General features: G+C 38.1%; 2 protein-coding genes across 2 annotated transcripts in view; both read left to right on the top strand.

Moving 5' to 3' along the window:
- The window catches only part of CASK (calcium/calmodulin dependent serine protein kinase), a 377,556-nt gene that overhangs the window by 334,710 nt on the left and 25,561 nt on the right, over positions 1–17,285 (top strand). The window contains exons 17-21 of the mRNA XM_052662816.1: positions 833–918; positions 2,209–2,277; positions 5,090–5,158; positions 6,566–6,601; positions 8,228–8,424. Coding sequence (XP_052518776.1) covers positions 833–918; positions 2,209–2,277; positions 5,090–5,158; positions 6,566–6,601; positions 8,228–8,424 — 457 coding nt within the window. The remainder of the gene's footprint in view (positions 1–832; positions 919–2,208; positions 2,278–5,089; positions 5,159–6,565; positions 6,602–8,227; positions 8,425–17,285) is intronic.
- On the top strand, positions 12,092–13,481 carry LOC128069706 (60S ribosomal protein L4-like). The gene has a single exon (XM_052662817.1). The coding sequence runs from the start codon at positions 12,134–12,136 to the stop codon at positions 13,400–13,402; it is 1,269 nt and encodes a 422-aa protein (XP_052518777.1). The 5' UTR covers positions 12,092–12,133; the 3' UTR covers positions 13,403–13,481.

Here is a 17,285-nt window from a genome sequence, read left to right on the forward strand (position 1 = left end):
CAATAACTAAACATTTGTGCAATTCATAAATAAAACAAAAACTTACATAACACTATTTAACCATTGTTTCTCACTTTTTCTAGTTGAAGTGTGACAGAACCCTGAAACGCCTACCAAATTATTATTAAAAAGTTGCAGTATGTCTAATATAAATTTATTGATATATAGATGTTATCACCACAATTCTTTGAAAAATCAACAACCTTTGTGTCATATCTGGTAGATGATAATGATGATAACAGCAAATACTTAAATGGCACTATGCGCCAAGAACAGTTCTAAGTCTTCTGCATCTAATAAACTCATTTAATCCTTACAACAGTCCTATGAGATAGATACTATTTTCATTGACATTTTATAAATATGAGTTTTCAGGGAAATTCTCAGTAAGTTACCCAAGATCTTGAAGCTAGTACATGATAAAGCAGAGATATGAACCCAGACAGGCTGCATCTGGAAGTCATAGTTTCAAACAGCTATATACATACAGACTCTCTCAGAAAAATAAGCAGATTTTTACAGTCATCTTTCAAAACTGTGTCCTCCATAAGTTAGGTGTATCTGTTTTGGCGAGTTTATTATATGAGCCTAACTCATACCTGGTTCTGAAATATTCAGTTCAGTTCAGTTCAGTCGCTCAGTTGTGTCCGACTCTTTGCGACCCCATGAATTGCAGCACGCCAGGCCTCCCTGTCCATCACCATCTCCCGGAGGTCACTCAGACTTCAGTATTTAGCTTAATTTTTTTAAATTACTTACCTTGCTGACTTTGGATTTTATTATTATAAAAGTATATATCATTTCATGTTTATAATTTTGTGTAATTTCTTAGGTACACTTCATGTTGGAGATGAAATTCGAGAAATCAATGGCATCAGTGTAGCCAACCAAACAGTGGAACAGCTGCAAAAAATGCTTGTGAGTAAATGAAAGTCTCTTTTTCTGAAATCGACTTTCAGTTCATTAACTTATTAAATAAGGGGTATTCTTTTGTAATCTGGTACCATCATCTGTGTGGTCTTGTGCAACATTCAGAGAAACTGAGAACTAGAAAAATGTTTACATGCAGCAGAGCTTAGAAACATTTTGCCCATTTTCAGCAGTGTGGGCTTGAACATTCTCCTTTCAGTCCTTTGTCTTCTGGTTCTTAGCAGATGTTTAAAGAAAACCTTTGCAGTTGTGCATACTTGTGAACTAGTTTCTCACTGACCTCAATTCTGCTGACATCAGCAATGTCAGAAACCTCTTTCCTGTGTATCTGAGTCATAGCCAGCTATATGGGATTTCTCTATAGAGCAGGAGAAAGGAAAGTCATGGTAGACCAGGCCATTTTTTACCATATATATCCAAAGTTGGTGTTCAGATTAGGCTTTGGATTGGGGCGGGCTGGGGGCTGCAGAATGACAGGCCCTGGCGAGCAGAGGGAGATGTTTAGACCTCTGGCCTGCACCTTCTTCCCACCATAGTGTAGCAGCCTCCTGCGCTATTTATATCTACTGAAGGTACAATAAGCACCACAGAGTCACTGACAGTCAAAACTAAGGCCTAATTGAAACATGTATAATATCATATAAGAAATGAATCGCCAGTCCAGGTTCAATACAGGATGCTTGGGGCTGGTGCACCGGGATGACCCGGAGGGATGGTATGGGGAGGGAGGTGGGAGGGGGGTTCAGGATGGGGAACACGCGTACGCCCGTGGCGGATTCATGTTGATGTGTGACAGAACCAATACAATATTGTAAAGTAATTAGCCTCCAATTAAATAATTAAATTTTAAAAAAAAACTAAGGCCTAAATTATGAAATAAAAAGCAGATTTTATGGAGTACACCATCATCATGTAGCCTCCCAAATATAATTCTTACATAATTACTTGTTCTGTAGTCCATTTCAACTTGTATTCACTTTCGAAAGGCATGTCACTTAGAGTTATCTCCACATCTATGAAAAGATCACCATCAGAGGTCTGTTGCACCATTGCTGTGTGAACAGGGCAGTCAGCCTTGACTTTGCAGGGCTGTTCCCAGGAGCAGCTTCCTTTGTCACTGTGAGCAGTTCCTGCTTTTGTAACTCGGTTTCGTTTTTAGGCCCCTGCGCTCTCGGCTGGCTTAAACTAAATACCCCCGAAACGTTTTCAGTGGTTTCTTACGCGTTGTTGTGTGCAACATTTGTTTGTTCAAAGAGCTCTCCTTTCTGTTTCCTCTAGCGGGAAATGCGTGGGAGTATCACCTTCAAGATCGTGCCAAGTTACCGCACTCAGTCATCGTCCTGTGAGGTAATAGCTCTATGAAAGACCCCATCTCCTCTGGGTTCTTAACTAACTGTCTGCTGATGGCTGAATGTTTTGGCTTCTTCTGGGAAATTGTTTCTGCCTGTGCTGTTGATCACTGCACACCAATTTTACAACAAAGATAACGGAACAGAGTAGGTCCCACCCACCTACTCAGCCCTCTTCCATGGGGTTCTCCTCAGCACCTGAACTTCCTGCAGGCTGGAAGCGAAGCAAAATACATAGAGAGAAGCTCCAAATAATGACAGAGGTTTAATAAAGAATGGGTCTCTGGGAGAGGATGCAAGATGATAATTGCAATAATATTTCCAGGAAGTATATTCACTTCTCTTATTAAGAAATCACATTAGATAGTTCTTCTTTCCAAGAATCTGAAAAGTGGTCTATTTCTTGTTAAGATAGAGTTATTCAAATAATTCTGACAGGTCTCTAGATGGATTTTAAGCCTATGAGGAATTGATAACTGATGTTATTAGTGGAATAGAGGTTTTTGCAACCTTCTGTGAAATTGTTTAAATTGGAATGTTATCTGACTTGGAAACAAGTAAGTGTTCTAGAGTAATACAAACCCCAAGTTCCTTTCTTACAGTAGGCTTATCCTTGAGAAACTGTAGCTTTCCCAACCTATATTATTCAGTTTGCTGTTGGTTAGCTAGTGAGATTCAAAAATCATTCTTTCTATATTTGGAAATATGAACCAGCCTAAGTGAGAGCATCCTTTGGCCATTGCACCTTCAGTTTGAATATTTTTTTCTGAAGCTCGCACTTTCCTGTGCACCTTCCAAGTATGTGTAACATCAGTATGAAGTACAGTGAATGTTTAAGACTGGCTGGCAACTTACTGGAACCCGTCTAGAAAACTGAATTTGTACTTAGGAGAAGTTGAGGGAGAAATTATGTTTCTTCCTGTCTCTAGTAATGATGTAAATTTCACAAGAAAAATCAGAGGCTTCCTGTTTTTCCTAAACCTATTGAAGATATGTATAAGAATTTGTAGTTTCGTTAATTATGTTTTTAGTGAGCCATGACAAGTGGGGTTTCTGTTATATCAAGTCTTGAGCTCCTCTTGGTGGCTTTTTATGGAACTTCAGTTATATTTCAAAACAAAATACAGAACTGCTTCTGTTCCAGGATTCAGTTTTGAAATTTGTTACCTAGTACACAAACCTTGCTGGAAAAGAAAAATTGTCACATGCACCTTTTATGTCAAGCATTCTGATATTTTAAAAATCATAAGTGGTCCTCATACCGTTTCACATCTTGGAAGAAATTTAGTAAATGCAATTGGTTTTTGTCTTTTTGGCTCACTAGCAAGAAGATAGTGTTAGTTATTAATATAAGTTTCTCTTGTGTTTTTGAGTGGTTGAACTGGTTTTGAGGTAGGATCAGTAGGACACATAAATGCTATGCTCTTGAGTAAAAAGAGCCCCCTCCTACCTTCTCAACCTCTGAATAGTAGGAATAAAGGTACCTCCCCCACCAATCTCTTTGACTCTCCTGTCCTCTGGCAGAGTTCAACCCTGTGGTTGGATTCTTCCCAGCTACAACAATACTTCCTAAAGAAAGGCTCTCTGGCTACCTATCTCAGCATCACCCTGGCCATTGGTAAAAGCGGGGACCCCCCACCCCACGCCCTGGCCCTACTGACATGAGTCTCTGGGGGTGGCACCTAGACATTCTGCTCACTAACATCTGAGAATCCTCATCTAAGGGATCCCATTATTTAAAGGCCAACAGGTTCCAGAAGTTTTCTTTAAGTCTTCTAAAAAAAACAAATGTCTTTTGAGCAGACATGCACATTTCAAAGATTTCCAAGAACTCAACTAAAATTTTAAATACTTACTTTCATCCTCTCCTTGTTTTAACATTATAGTTGATTTGGACAACAAGGGAGTGGAGCCTGGAAAGGATTTTGAGTGTGTCATATAGTATAGTTGGCTGTGGCTGCTGGAATCTTTGCCAGAAGTGTAATATTTGTAGAGGCCCAAAATTATTGTTTTAATTAATCTGCTAAAATATTCTAAAAAAAAAGGTTTCTTCTCTCGTCTATAACTATCTTTTACCCTTATTAGTAATATCTAGCCTAGAAAGATTCTAAGGTGATTGCAACGTAAGAAGTCTTTTTTTAAGGTTCACTTCACTTCCCTGGTGGCTCAGACGGTAAAGCGTCTGTCTACAATGTGGGAGACCTGGGTTCGATCCCTGGGTCGGGAAGATTCCCTGGAGAAGGAAATGGCAACCCACTCCAGTACTCTTGCCTAGAAAATCCCATGGACAGAGGAGCCTGGTGCAGGCTACTGTCCATGGGGTCACAAAGAATCGGGCATGACTGAGTGACTTCACTTCAAATTGTGTCATTCAGTAATTTTTGATACTGAGGTACCTAAAGATTATTAAATACTTTTAACACCTAATTTTCAATTTAAAAAGATATGCAGTTGGGATCTTTAGCACAATGTTATAATAATCCTTGTCACTTTACAGTAGTTGATAGGATTTTAATATCAAGTCACCCTTCGGGTTCTCATTTTAAAAAAGCAAAGGTTATAGAATGTTAGAGACAGGAAAGAAATGATTAATGAAATGACACAGTCATCACTTACAACATGTGAATCTTCAGACTGCACAAACATTTTTTTCATGCTTCTCTGAAATCATGCAAGTAAGTCAGTATGGCACCTTTACAGCTAAAACCTCAAAGGAAATGGTTGTCAGACTGTGGTTGTAACTGTTAATGTGAATATCTCTTGTTTCTCTGCTGGTGTTCTGTGTTAATGAACCTTGTGTCTTATTTCAGAGAGATTCCCCCTCCACTTCCAGACAGTCCCCAGCTAATGGTCATAGCAGCACTAACAATTCTGTTTCGGTAAGAACTCTAGCTCCACACAGCAAAGTGTGACAATTTTGTTGGTGCCACCTGCCATGAGTGTTCTAGTTACATGTGTTCAGTGGAAATATTGTCTTCTGCCGATATACAAGGCTACTACAGCTACAATGCAGTTTACTCCTGGAAAATCTTGTTCTTCTCATTAAAAATACCTTTCATTAGTTAAATTTGAAGAAATGTAGTTCAAGACTGCTTTAGTCATTCTCAAAATATTTCTGTGTCACCCAGCTACTGTCTATGACTTTGCTCAAAGTTATGCAGAGGATTTAAACGGAAATTTGTTGAAATTTCTCAACATTTTTTTTTAATTGAAAAAGATAAAGAAATCTAAGAATTTTGCAGAGTAGGAATTTGGGTATTCTCGGGCTCTGTAGTTGTCTATTCTGAGTGATATCAGCAACATGTTTAGTTTCCGCTATCTAAGTTTACGAATTGGTGTGCCCTCTGTTATTGTGGTACGTGCACATACTTCTGTGAATTATAAGCCTTGCCTGGATATGAAAAGCAAAAGGAACTGGCTTCAAACTGCACTTAAGCCACGCTATTATCACATCTTTAACACAAAGTACTTTATATTTTGACTTGAACTTGGAATTTTACTTTTTTTCATTTTGGAAAGTAAAAAGAATGGTTTTTAATTTATGTAAGCAAATGGGAGCACTTATAGGTGCAGGTGTGTGAATTTTTGAAATATTTTGAAATAATAAAATCTCTTAAGTTGCTGATATTGCTGTTAAAAATGAGAGTTCTAATGATACAGCAGTATCACTCTTTTCCTATTAACTTGCCCTTTAAAAATATATCATTTTTATGAGGTAAATTTGCAAATAATTTGAGATAACTTATAAATAATTTGAGATCACCTCAGATGGAATGATAAAAGTAAGAGAAATGTTAGAAAATTTCCTGTAACTTTTATTTGCAACTTCAAAATAGGCTACCGAAGGAATTTATTTATAACAGTTAACATTTAACAACTCTAAGATGATGAAAAATCCATACAACCATTGAATTTTTCAAAATCTTAAATGGTTGCAGTGACTAAGTTGAAAAGGGCAATAGCTCTTTTGAGTTTTGAGGGGGGTTTTTAAATAGGCTGTTTCACTTGCAGTGGCTTTTGTGTTGAAGATGCTGAGTTGTTTCTTAAGAACACATTTCTCTCTGCTTAAATTTACCTGCTTTCTTCAGCTTGCTGCTAAATGGCCTGGGTTTGATTTTTCTTTTTTGATAACTCAACATTTCTGAGAAATGGAATAATGTATATTATCTCTTTACAACTTAAATCTAGCTCATTTTTTAACCATAATGTAACAGAACACACAAATTACCTTGTACTCTTTGAAAAGTAAATGAAAATTTTTCTCCTGGGTTGGCTTTATTCTACAGGACTTGCCATCAACTACCCAACCAAAAGGACGACAGGTGAATAGATATCCTCTATAGAAACTTCTCTAAACTGAGCTGCTAATAGCCAATCCTTTATTAACCCTTTCCATCCCATAATGTCTGCATTTTGGACCATAACATTTGAGCATTGAGAGCTTGTACCATTTCATTTTAACACATTACACATGACTAATTCTCTATAAGGACTTTTTCCCTAACATCTTTGTAGCTGTGATGGTTATTGTAATTTCAACCTGATCATTTTGTGTTGATGGTTAAGAATTCAGCCTTTGGGGATCTTATGGGCCTGCCTCTGGGGTGGAAATAAATTTTTAAAGGCTACAGAATTCTTCGAATTCTAAGAATAACTAAAATGTACATGCCAATGAACATTTTTAAGCAATAATTATCTGATGTTTGAAGGTTTTTTTCTTAATTTGTATCTGCATGTGTATTTCTAAAAGCCATATACAGTGGGGAAAAAACAACAACAGAAAAATCCTGGCTTTACGTCCTAATCAAACATGAAAAGTTAAGTGCTGCCTGAGACAAGCAACTTTTATTTGCTGGCACTTTGAGTATAAATTTTAGGTGCAAATGCAGAGACTTATAACTTTTATAGGCTGGATTTCTGAAAAGAAACAAACAGAATAATAACACAATAGTTCCAAACCCTTCAGGTTGGTTTTACAGTGACTTTAATATTAATATTCAAATGAAATTTCAAGATAGAAAATTTATGGAATTTTTCTTGAAATGTGCTCTTAAAAGTAATCAAATTGGGAGTTAAGATTTGCATAAACTAGCACCTGATAGAAATCACTCAAATGATGCAATACTGAATATCTAGCACCTTGTTTTACATTATTTAGAAATCCAGTAATTCATAAAATGGTGCCATGTGATAACCCCTTGTATGCTAATCTGTTTCCTTTTATATTTACTAGTTACATTTACATATCATAAAACTCAGAGCCTTGAACTATCCACCTCCTGAAGCTCTGTGCAGATTTTAAGTGTTACATTGGCAAACGTAGGACTTAAATTCATTTTTCTTCTCGAAGAAGAATAAAATGCGAATATAAAGTAGAAATGCTATTTGCAAAATTAAACTACCTTTAAATGCTTTTTTAAAATGTTTGAGTTACAGTTAAGTTTATCAGCAGTGTGTAGACACACTGCCAGTTGTCATGAAGGCATTTTATAGCACGTTACCAACACTGAGTTCTTGCTAGTTTCGTATCGTGCTGCTTTAGGGTTAAAACCTTCCCTGAATGCTTGTGGTTATGGCTTAAAGCCTGCCACGTGATCATGACAACTTACCCATAATATCAATTACATATATGCAGATTTTCAAACGGTAAGCATATTTCACTATAATTTTAAGCCTATTCTGTTATAGTAAAAGCAGAAATTAAGTCTTTATTGAACAAATATCTTAAGTGTTCTATCCAAATAAAAAGAGCAGAGATTTGTAACTGTACACATCAAAAATAGTACAATGTTCTAGTGGTAGCAGTTTTTTGTGTTGTATTTCCATGCATCATATTTGTGTTCACCATCTAATGTCCTGTTCGTATTGTAGTGTTAGTCCATGGTTAGAGCTGACTGTTTTCTTTCATATCACCATGGCGTTTTTTCTTACCAACTCTTGTTTTATAGATCTATGTAAGAGCACAGTTTGAATATGATCCAGCTAAGGATGACCTCATCCCCTGCAAAGAAGCTGGCATTCGATTCAGAGTTGGTGACATTATCCAGATTATTAGTAAGGACGATCACAATTGGTGGCAGGGTAAACTGGAAAACTCCAAAAATGGAACGGCAGGTCTCATTCCTTCTCCAGAACTTCAGGAATGGTATGTCTGTGTTGTGTTGTTTTGGTTTCTTATATAAACGAAGCCTGGCAAGCCATTTTTCACCTTTATATTTTGCTGTTTTATAGGGTAAAACCTGTTTAATATATTCTTTACTCTATTAACCAAACGCAATTCAAATGAGTCTGCCGAGAATTCTCAGTTGTCAGCCCCAAGTGAGCTCCTATTTATAGAGTCAGGTCTTTGTTTCACACAGAAGGAGATGAAGGTCTAGAGAGAGGCTGAGTCAGGTCATAGTCACATCGTGATCTCTTAGCAGAGCCCTCTACGCCTGTATGCTGTTTCCAGCGTTATAGAATTGCATTTTTTTTAATGTCCCCTCTCTTTGCCCCTCCACATGCCCTCACCAACCCCATTCCACTCCACCACCAGTGAAAAACTCAGATGCCAGGATTCACTGTCACTCCAGGTATTTAAAGTGTTTCACTATTAGAAAGGAGACAGAAGCTTCGTTCTTTACCCTGCCAGGTCTTTAAAAATGTGTGTCTGTTAGAAAGTTTAAGCTTTGAAAGCAGGTTAAAATCAGGCAGTTTTCAGACATGTTTTTAACTGAGAGGAGTCAGGGATTACTGTATATTTTGGCAAAATCTATTTCTGTTATTACTGTTATAATTTGCTGTTTTTTGAAAAATGCTGATAGTTTTACCTTTGTCTGTACTTTGGCAATATATATCAGAAATCTAGTGCCAAAGAGATATCTTCAAAAGAAAGAGATCTGCATGTCTAAAATACTTATTTGAACCTAACTAAAAGAGATTAAAGGCATCAAGTTCATAGACACAGAGTTTTTTTCACCCAGTTTTTTACTAATTAAAAGGATTTTTCAGTTAATCTCTTTTGCTTGATCACTTCTTTCAGCTATTCCAGTGTTCCCAAAAATACTTTTAAATTTAGCACGTTGGAGCTAAGAACTTCAGATGCCATCATTTTATACTAGGAAACATAGGCCCACATAGCAGAAGTAGAAGCCTTCCCTCTGATGCCGTCTTTGGGTCTGATCTTCAAAAAACAATTTAAGCATTAGTGAGAGGAAGGTGATGTCTAAGTCCTTTTGCTAGTGATGTTATTATGTTAGCACTGATATTTACATTTTACAAAATGTGTTCTTGAATGTTGCCATATATGAATGAGTGTCTCTTGAAAATATTTATGTAGATTCTAGACCTCTTCTCCCTGGTCAGATCATTTGTATAAATTATATCTCATCAATACCTATAACTCTTAAGTCCCCTGGGGGAAGCCTGAGAAATGACAGTGGAAAAGCAGATTTGCTTCCCATTTCCTATAATGGTAGATTAGATTGTCTGGACCAATCCTCCTGGTGGAAAAAAATGAAAAGTGCTGCAGAAAATATGTTTTTGAAAATTACCTTAAAAGCACTGAGTACCTGAAAAGATATTGGGGAACTCAGTGACCAGTTTTTATATGAAAGCTATTAATCAGAGCAGTAAAAATGAGAGTTCCAAATTGGTCCACTTTGCCATGAGGGCATTTCTATTACTAAGAACTCCTCTGCGAGAGGACCAAGGTTAAGACCCAGTAAGGCCTGTATAAGTAGTAGAATCAGTTAGGAGACCCATCCCACACTGTCAGGACTGCAAAAAGCTATACCCCTAGGTTAAGAACAAACTAATAAGCATTCCTTACTTCCCTTCCACACCAGGGGACTGTAGAGAAGGATGCCTTGTCAGTGAGCAGAGCAAAAGGAAAACAAAGTTCCCCTGAAAACATCGTGGCCACTGGTCTACCCCAAATGAATTTGCATCCAGGTACACATAGCCTGGGACAGCCAGGGAAAGTCCAGCTATGCACTTGGTGTGAGGTTTCTTGTTTACTAATACTTCCATATATCTGTTATAATCAGTAATATGCTTCTATGAAGACCTACAAGACCTTCTGGAACTCACACCAAAAAAAAAAAAAAAGATGTCCTTGTCATCATAGAGGAATGGAATACAAAAGTAGGAAGTCAAGAGAAACCTGGAGTAACAGGCAAGTTTGGCCTTGGAGTGCAAAATGAAGCAGGGCAAAGGCTAACAGAGTTTTGCCAAAAGAATGCACTGGTCATAGCAAACACCCTCTTCCTATGACACAAGAGATGTCTCTACACATGGACATCACCAGATGGTCAATACAGAAATCAGATTGATTGATTATATTCTTTGCAGCCAAAGATGGAGAAGCTCTATACAGTTGGCAAAAACAAGACCGGGAGCTGACTATGGCTTAGATCATGAACTCCTTACTGCAAAATTCAGACTTAAATGGAAGAACATAGGGAAAACCACTAGGCTATTCAGGTATGACCTAAATCAAATCCCTTACAATTATACAGTGTAAGTGACAAATAGATTCAAGGGATTAGATCTGATAGAGTGCCTGAAGAACTATGGACAGAGGTTCGTAACATTGTCCAGCAGGCGGTGATCAAAACCATCCCCAAGAAAAATGCAAAAAGGTTGTCTGAGGAGGCCTTACAGATAGTTGAGACAAGAAGAGAAGCAAAAGGCTAGGACAAAAGGAAAGATATACCCATTTGAATGCAAAGTTCCAAAGAATAGCAAGGAGAGATAGGAAAGCCTTCCTCAGTGATCAATGCAAAGAAATATAGGAAAACAATAGAATGGGAAAGACTAGAGATCTCTTCAAGAAAATTAGAGATACCAAGGGAACATTTCATGCAAAGATGGGCTCAATAAAGGACAGAAATGGTAAGGACCTAACAGAAGAAGAAGATATTAAGAAGAGGTGGCAAGAATACACAGAAGAACTGTACAAAAAAGATCTTCACGACCCAGATAATCATGATGGTGTGATCACTCACCTAGAGCCAGACATCCTGGAATGTGAATGCAAGTGGACCTTAGGAAGCATCACTACGAACAAAGCTAGTGGAGGTGATGGAATTCCAGCTGAGTTATTTCAAATCCTAAAAGATGATGCTTTTAAAGTGCTGCACTCAATATGCCAGCACAGTTGGAAAACTCAGCAGTGGCCACAGAACTGGAAAAGGTCCATTTTCATTCCAGTCCCAAAGAATGCTCAAACTACCACACAATTGGACTCATTTCACATGCTAGCAAGGTAATAGTCAAAATCCTTCAAGCTATGCTTCAACAGTATGTGAACCGAAAACTTCCAGATGTACAAGCTGGATTTAGAAAAGGCAGAGGAACCAGAAATCAAATTGCCAACATCCATTGGATCATAGAAAAAGCAAGAGAATTCCAGAAAAACATCGACTTCTGCTTTACTGACTATCCTAAAGCCTTTGACTGTGTAGATCACAACAAGCTGGAAAATGGGAATACCAGACCACCTTACCTGCCTCTTGAGAGATCTATATGTAGGTCAGGAACCAACAGTTAGAACTGGACATGGAACAACAGACTGGTTCCAATTCAGGAAAGGCAGTACGTCAAGGTGGTATATTGTCACCCTGGCTATTTAACTTATATGCAGAGTACATCATGTTAAATACCGGGCTGGATGAAGCACAAACTGGGATTAAGATTGCTGGGAGAAATATCAATAACTTCAGATATGCAGATGACACCACCCTTATGACAGAAAGCAAAGAAGAACTAAAGAGCTTCATGATGAAGGTGAAAGAGGAGAGTAAAAAAGCTAGCTTACTTTTCCTGTGGGAGCCGCCAGGGTGAGAGGAGCGTGGCCTTCTCCTCTCCCCGCCATGGCGTGTGCTCGTCCACTGATATCAGTGTACTCCGAAAAGGGGGAGTCATCTGGCAAAAATGTCACTTTGCCTGCTGTGTTCAAGGCTCCCATTCGACCCGATATTGTTAACTTTGTTCACACCAACTTGCGCAAAAACAACAGACAGCCCTATGCTGTCAGTGAATTAGCAGGTCATCAAACCAGTGCTGAGTCTTGGGGTACCAGCAGAGCTGTGGCTCGAATTCCCAGGGTTCGAGGTGGCGGGACTCACCATTCCGGTCAGGGTGCTTTTGGAAATATGTGTCGTAGGGGCCGCATGTTTGCACCAACCAAGACCTGGCAACATTGGCACCGCAGAGTGAATACAACGCAGAAGCGATACGCCATCTGCTCTGCACTGGGTGCCTCAGCCTTACCGGCGCTGGTCGTGTCTAAAGGTCATCATATAGAGGGAGTTCCTGAACTTCCTTTGGTGGTGGAAGATAAAGTTGAAGGCTACAAGAAGACCAAGGAGGCTGTTTTGCTCCTGAAGAAACTTAAGCCCTGGAATGATATCAGAAAGGTCTACGCCTCTCAGCGAATGAGAGCCGGCAAAGGCAAAATGAGAAACCGGTGCCGCATCCAGCGCAGGGGACCCTGCATCATCTATAATGAGGACAATGGGATCATCAAGGCCTTCAGAAACATCCCTGGAATTACTCTGCTTAATGTAAGCAAGCTGAACATTTTGAAACTTGCTCCTGGTGGTCACGTGGGACGTTTCTGCATTTGGACTGAAAGTGCTTTCCGAAAGTTAGATGAGCTATATGGCACTTGGCGTAAAGCAGCCTCCCTCAAGAGTAACTACAACCTCCCCATGCACAAGATGCTCAATACAGACCTTAGCAGAATCTTGAAAAGCCCAGAAATCCAAAGAGCACTCCGAGCACCACGCAAGAAGATTCATCGCAGAGTCCTGAAGAAGAATCCACTGAAAAACCTGAGAATCATGTTGAAGCTTAACCCGTACGCAAAGACCATGCGCCGGAACACCATTCTTCTGCAGGCCAAGAATCACAAAATCCGCATGGATAAGGCAGCAGCAGCACTAGAAGCCAAATCAGATCAGAAGGGGGTTCAGGGCAAGAAGCCTGTGGTGGGAAACAAAGAAAAGAAGGCTGTTGGTGATAAGAAGCTGAAGAAGCCTGTGGTGCGAAAAAAGGCTGCAGGGACCAAGAAACCAGCAGCTGAAAACAAGCCCACAGAAAAGAAACCCACCTCAGAGGAAAAGAAGGCTGCTGCATAAACTGAAATTTGTTTATTCCATAAATGCCAAATCATTTTGGACAGCTAATTTTGAATAAAGACCTGAACAAAGAGGCAATGAGGAACATGAAAAAAAAAAAAAGCTAGCTTAAAACTCAACATTAAAAAATGAAGATCATGGCATCCAATCCCATCACTTCATGGCAAATAGATGGGGAAACAATGGAAACAGTGAGAGAGTTTATTTTCTTGCGCTCCAGAATCACTGTGGATGGTGACTACAGCCTTGAAAATTAAGACACTTCCTCCTTAGAAGAAAAGCAATGACAAACCTAGACAGCGTATTAAAAAGCAGAGACATTACTTTGCCTACAAAGGTCCATATAGACAAAGCTATGGTTTTTCCAGTAGTCATGTATGGATGTGTGAGCTGGACAATAAAAAAGGCTGAGCACAGAAGAATTGATGCCTTCGAACTGTGGTGCTGGAGAATACTCCTGAGAGTCCCTTGGACAGCAAGGAGATCAAACCAGTCAATCCTAAAGAAAATCAACCCTGAATATTCATTGGAAGGACTAATGCTGAAGCTCCAATACTTTGGCCACCTGATGTAAAGAGCCAACTCATTGGAAAAGACCCTGATGCTGGGAAGCATTGAAGGCAGAAGGAGACGGGGACGACAGAGGATGAGATGGTTGGATAGCATCACTGACTCAATGGACATGAGTTTGAGCCAACTCCAGGAGATAGTGAAGGACAGGGAAGCCTGGCATGCTGCAGTCCATGGGGTCCCAAAGAGTCAGACATAAATGAGTGACTGAACAACAATGCTTAAAAAATATCTTCAGAGTATGTGGGGAGGGATGAATGGCATAACAGATTCGAAATAGAACCTAAAGGAATTTCCAAGGACAAAAAAATGCACTAACAAAAACTTAGTGGCCGCATACCTATTACAATTTTTTTTTAATTTTTAAATTAAATTTCTAAACATTTTTTAATGTTTTCATCAACAGGTCAATGGATAAACAAATTATGGCATATCTATACAATAGGATGCAGTTAAAGGAATTATTGGTAACACACAACAATATGAATGAAACTCAAAACCACTAGGCTGGGTTTCCAGGCAAAACAGAGAACATACTATATAATTCCCTTATATAAAACTCTAGAAAATCAAAACTAACCTTTAGTTCCTGGGGATCTGTAGGAGGAAGGAGGACTTACAGAAGGGCATAAGAAAAGTCCTGGGATGATGAAAATATTTGTTATTTTGATTATGATGATGGTTTCATGGGATGTATAATATTTCAAAACTGAAATTTTATACTTTATATATTATGTTCAGTTTACTGCAGAAAAACTGAGCTCAGTAAAGTTGCAGAGACTATAGAGGGAGAAAGAAATTCTAACTAGAATAATGAGGAAGAGGCCCACTGGGCAGTATGTTCCTTGAGATGTTGAGTAGGACTTTGGAGGTATAAGAAGAGATTCCCAGCTGAGGGGAAAAAGAATTCCTTGTTGAAAAAGTGAATTGGTCTCTAGAATGTCATATGGTAGACATGTAATGCTAATGAGAAAGATTTGAAACAATACTATCAGCCAAACCCGGAAGCTTTGTTTAGATGTATTGCTAGCAAATCAAATTTTTCACATTCCCCAGATGAGAAATCAGTTTTTTTGAACCTGAATACCTTACCTTCTTTATCCGTGGTAAATTTCATCTTGCTTGACAAGGCCCGTCAGTCTAATCCTTGGATATGATTTGAGTCCCTGAATGTGTCATCCCTCCCCTTGCCTACTAGATCCTCATCCAAGTCAGCAATAAATGTTAAACATGTGTTTGAAATTTCCTCCATGTTGACCTAAATTCTAACAGTTTTCTTGCACTTACAGAGCTAAAAGAAATAACATTCATTTCCTGAGTGCCTGGTAAAAATCAGTTTCATTCCTCTCTCGTTACACCACATATGACCACACCACAAATTTTTACTGGGAACTTTTTTTAAGCTTAAAATCATTTCTTGTAAGATACTCTGTACACTATAACATAAGCTTCACAAGGTCAGGATTTTTTTTATTTTGGTCTCTTAACCTTTCAAAAATGCCTGAGTTCTGTTTAGGTTTCCAAAGAGCGTATGCCTCACAGAAGCTGTAGTTATGACTAACAGCACATATTGGCTTGCACTGGAAGAATTCCCAAAGGTTTCATCAGCCTCCTCTGTATGCCACTTAGGTAATATATGGAGATTGACGTTGGTACTGTTGCTGAGAGACAGTTCACATTATTTCCCAATAAATCTCTTTCTCCTAACCAAAAATAAATATAAATAAAGCCCTCAATGAGCAAGAGAAAGAATGAGACATGGAGGAAAGACTCTTCAAGAAAGTAGAAGAGAACGCTTCCTGACTCATTTCAGGTCCCCAGTGTTACCCTGATACCAAAATTCAATAAAATTTGAATATGTTAAATACCCATATCCCTCATGAACACAGATGCAAAATATTAACAAACTGAATCTAGCAATATACAAAAAGAATAATACATCTTGACCCAGTAGAGTTTGTACTGGGAATGCACAGCTGGTTCAACATTTGAAAACCGATCCACCATATTAACAGATTAAAGAAGAAAAATCCACAAAGTCATCATCATTAGATGCAGGAAAAGCATTTGTTAAAATCCAAAATCCATTCATAATTAAAACTCTCACAGACTGTGAAATTGAAGGGAACTTCCTTAACCTGATTGAGAGCATCTACAATACACCTATAGCAAACATAATTGGAAAGAAAAAACAAAATTACAGGTGATAGGATTCTGTGTAGAAATTCAAAGAAATCTATTAATATATATATAAACAATTATGATTAATATGAGAGTTTAGCAAGATGGCTGATATAAAAATCAGTGTACAAAATCAATTATATTTCTATTTATCAGTAAAAAAATAGAAAGTAATTTTTAAAAATACCCTATATAACACCATAATACTATAAAGTACTCTTGCAAAAGAAAAATAAAGCTCAAGTTTAATTAGACCTCTATATCTAATTAGTTGTTTGCATTGCTTCTCGGCCTTTTGGCTAAGATCGAGTGTAATTAGTTGTTTGCGAGAAATACAAAAGACAGAGGGACTTACTAAAGACACCACAGGGGTGAAATTAGAAACTATAGGACAGACAACCAGTTTCTGCAACAAATAAATTACAAGAAGAAAAGGAGGAGGGGGAAGAAGGGGAAACCTATAGGTTTAAAGGGAATTTAAGAATATTTAAGGAGGAAATAATACAAAGTTGGATTCTTTTTTTTTTTTTTTCAAAATAATCTTAGGGTACATGCTCAATCGCTGAGTCATGTCCAACTCTTTGTGACCCCATGGACTGTAGCCCACCAAGCTCCTCTGTCCATGAGATTTTCCAGGCAAGAATCCTGGAGTGTGTTGTCATTTCCTTCTCCAGGGGATCTTCCCAACCCAGGGATGAAACCAGTGTCTCCTGCGTTGTCAGGCGGATTATTTACCACTGCACCACCTGGGAAGCCTAATTTTAGGGTGGGTAGGTTGTAAATAACACAAAATAACCTGTGAGTTAATAAATGTTGAAACTGAGTTGTAGGTATTTGAGGTTCGTTACACAGTATTATTGTATATGTTTGAATTTTAAAACCATTTATAAAATCTTTTTAAATCAATAACCTAGGAACAAATCTAGTAAAGTTATTCAAGACATTTAGAGGATAAATTATAAAACTTATTGACACATTAAAGAAGATCTAAATAAAAGAAGACATACTATATTTAGGGACTAGAAGACTTAATATTGCAAAGATATCTATTCCTCCCAATTTGATTAATTGGGAGCAATTCATTCCCAACCATTTTGAAATTGACAAGCTAATTTTAAAATTTTCATGGAAA

This window comes from Budorcas taxicolor, chromosome X, assembly GCF_023091745.1.
Source record: "Budorcas taxicolor isolate Tak-1 chromosome X, Takin1.1, whole genome shotgun sequence".
Lineage (NCBI taxonomy): Eukaryota > Metazoa > Chordata > Mammalia > Artiodactyla > Bovidae > Budorcas > Budorcas taxicolor.

What these genes read in the sequence shown, in the direction of transcription:
- LOC128069706 (XM_052662817.1), top strand. Translation starts at nt 12,134, where the DNA reads ATGGCGTGTGCTCGTCCACTGATATCAGTGTACTCCGAAAAGGGGGAG.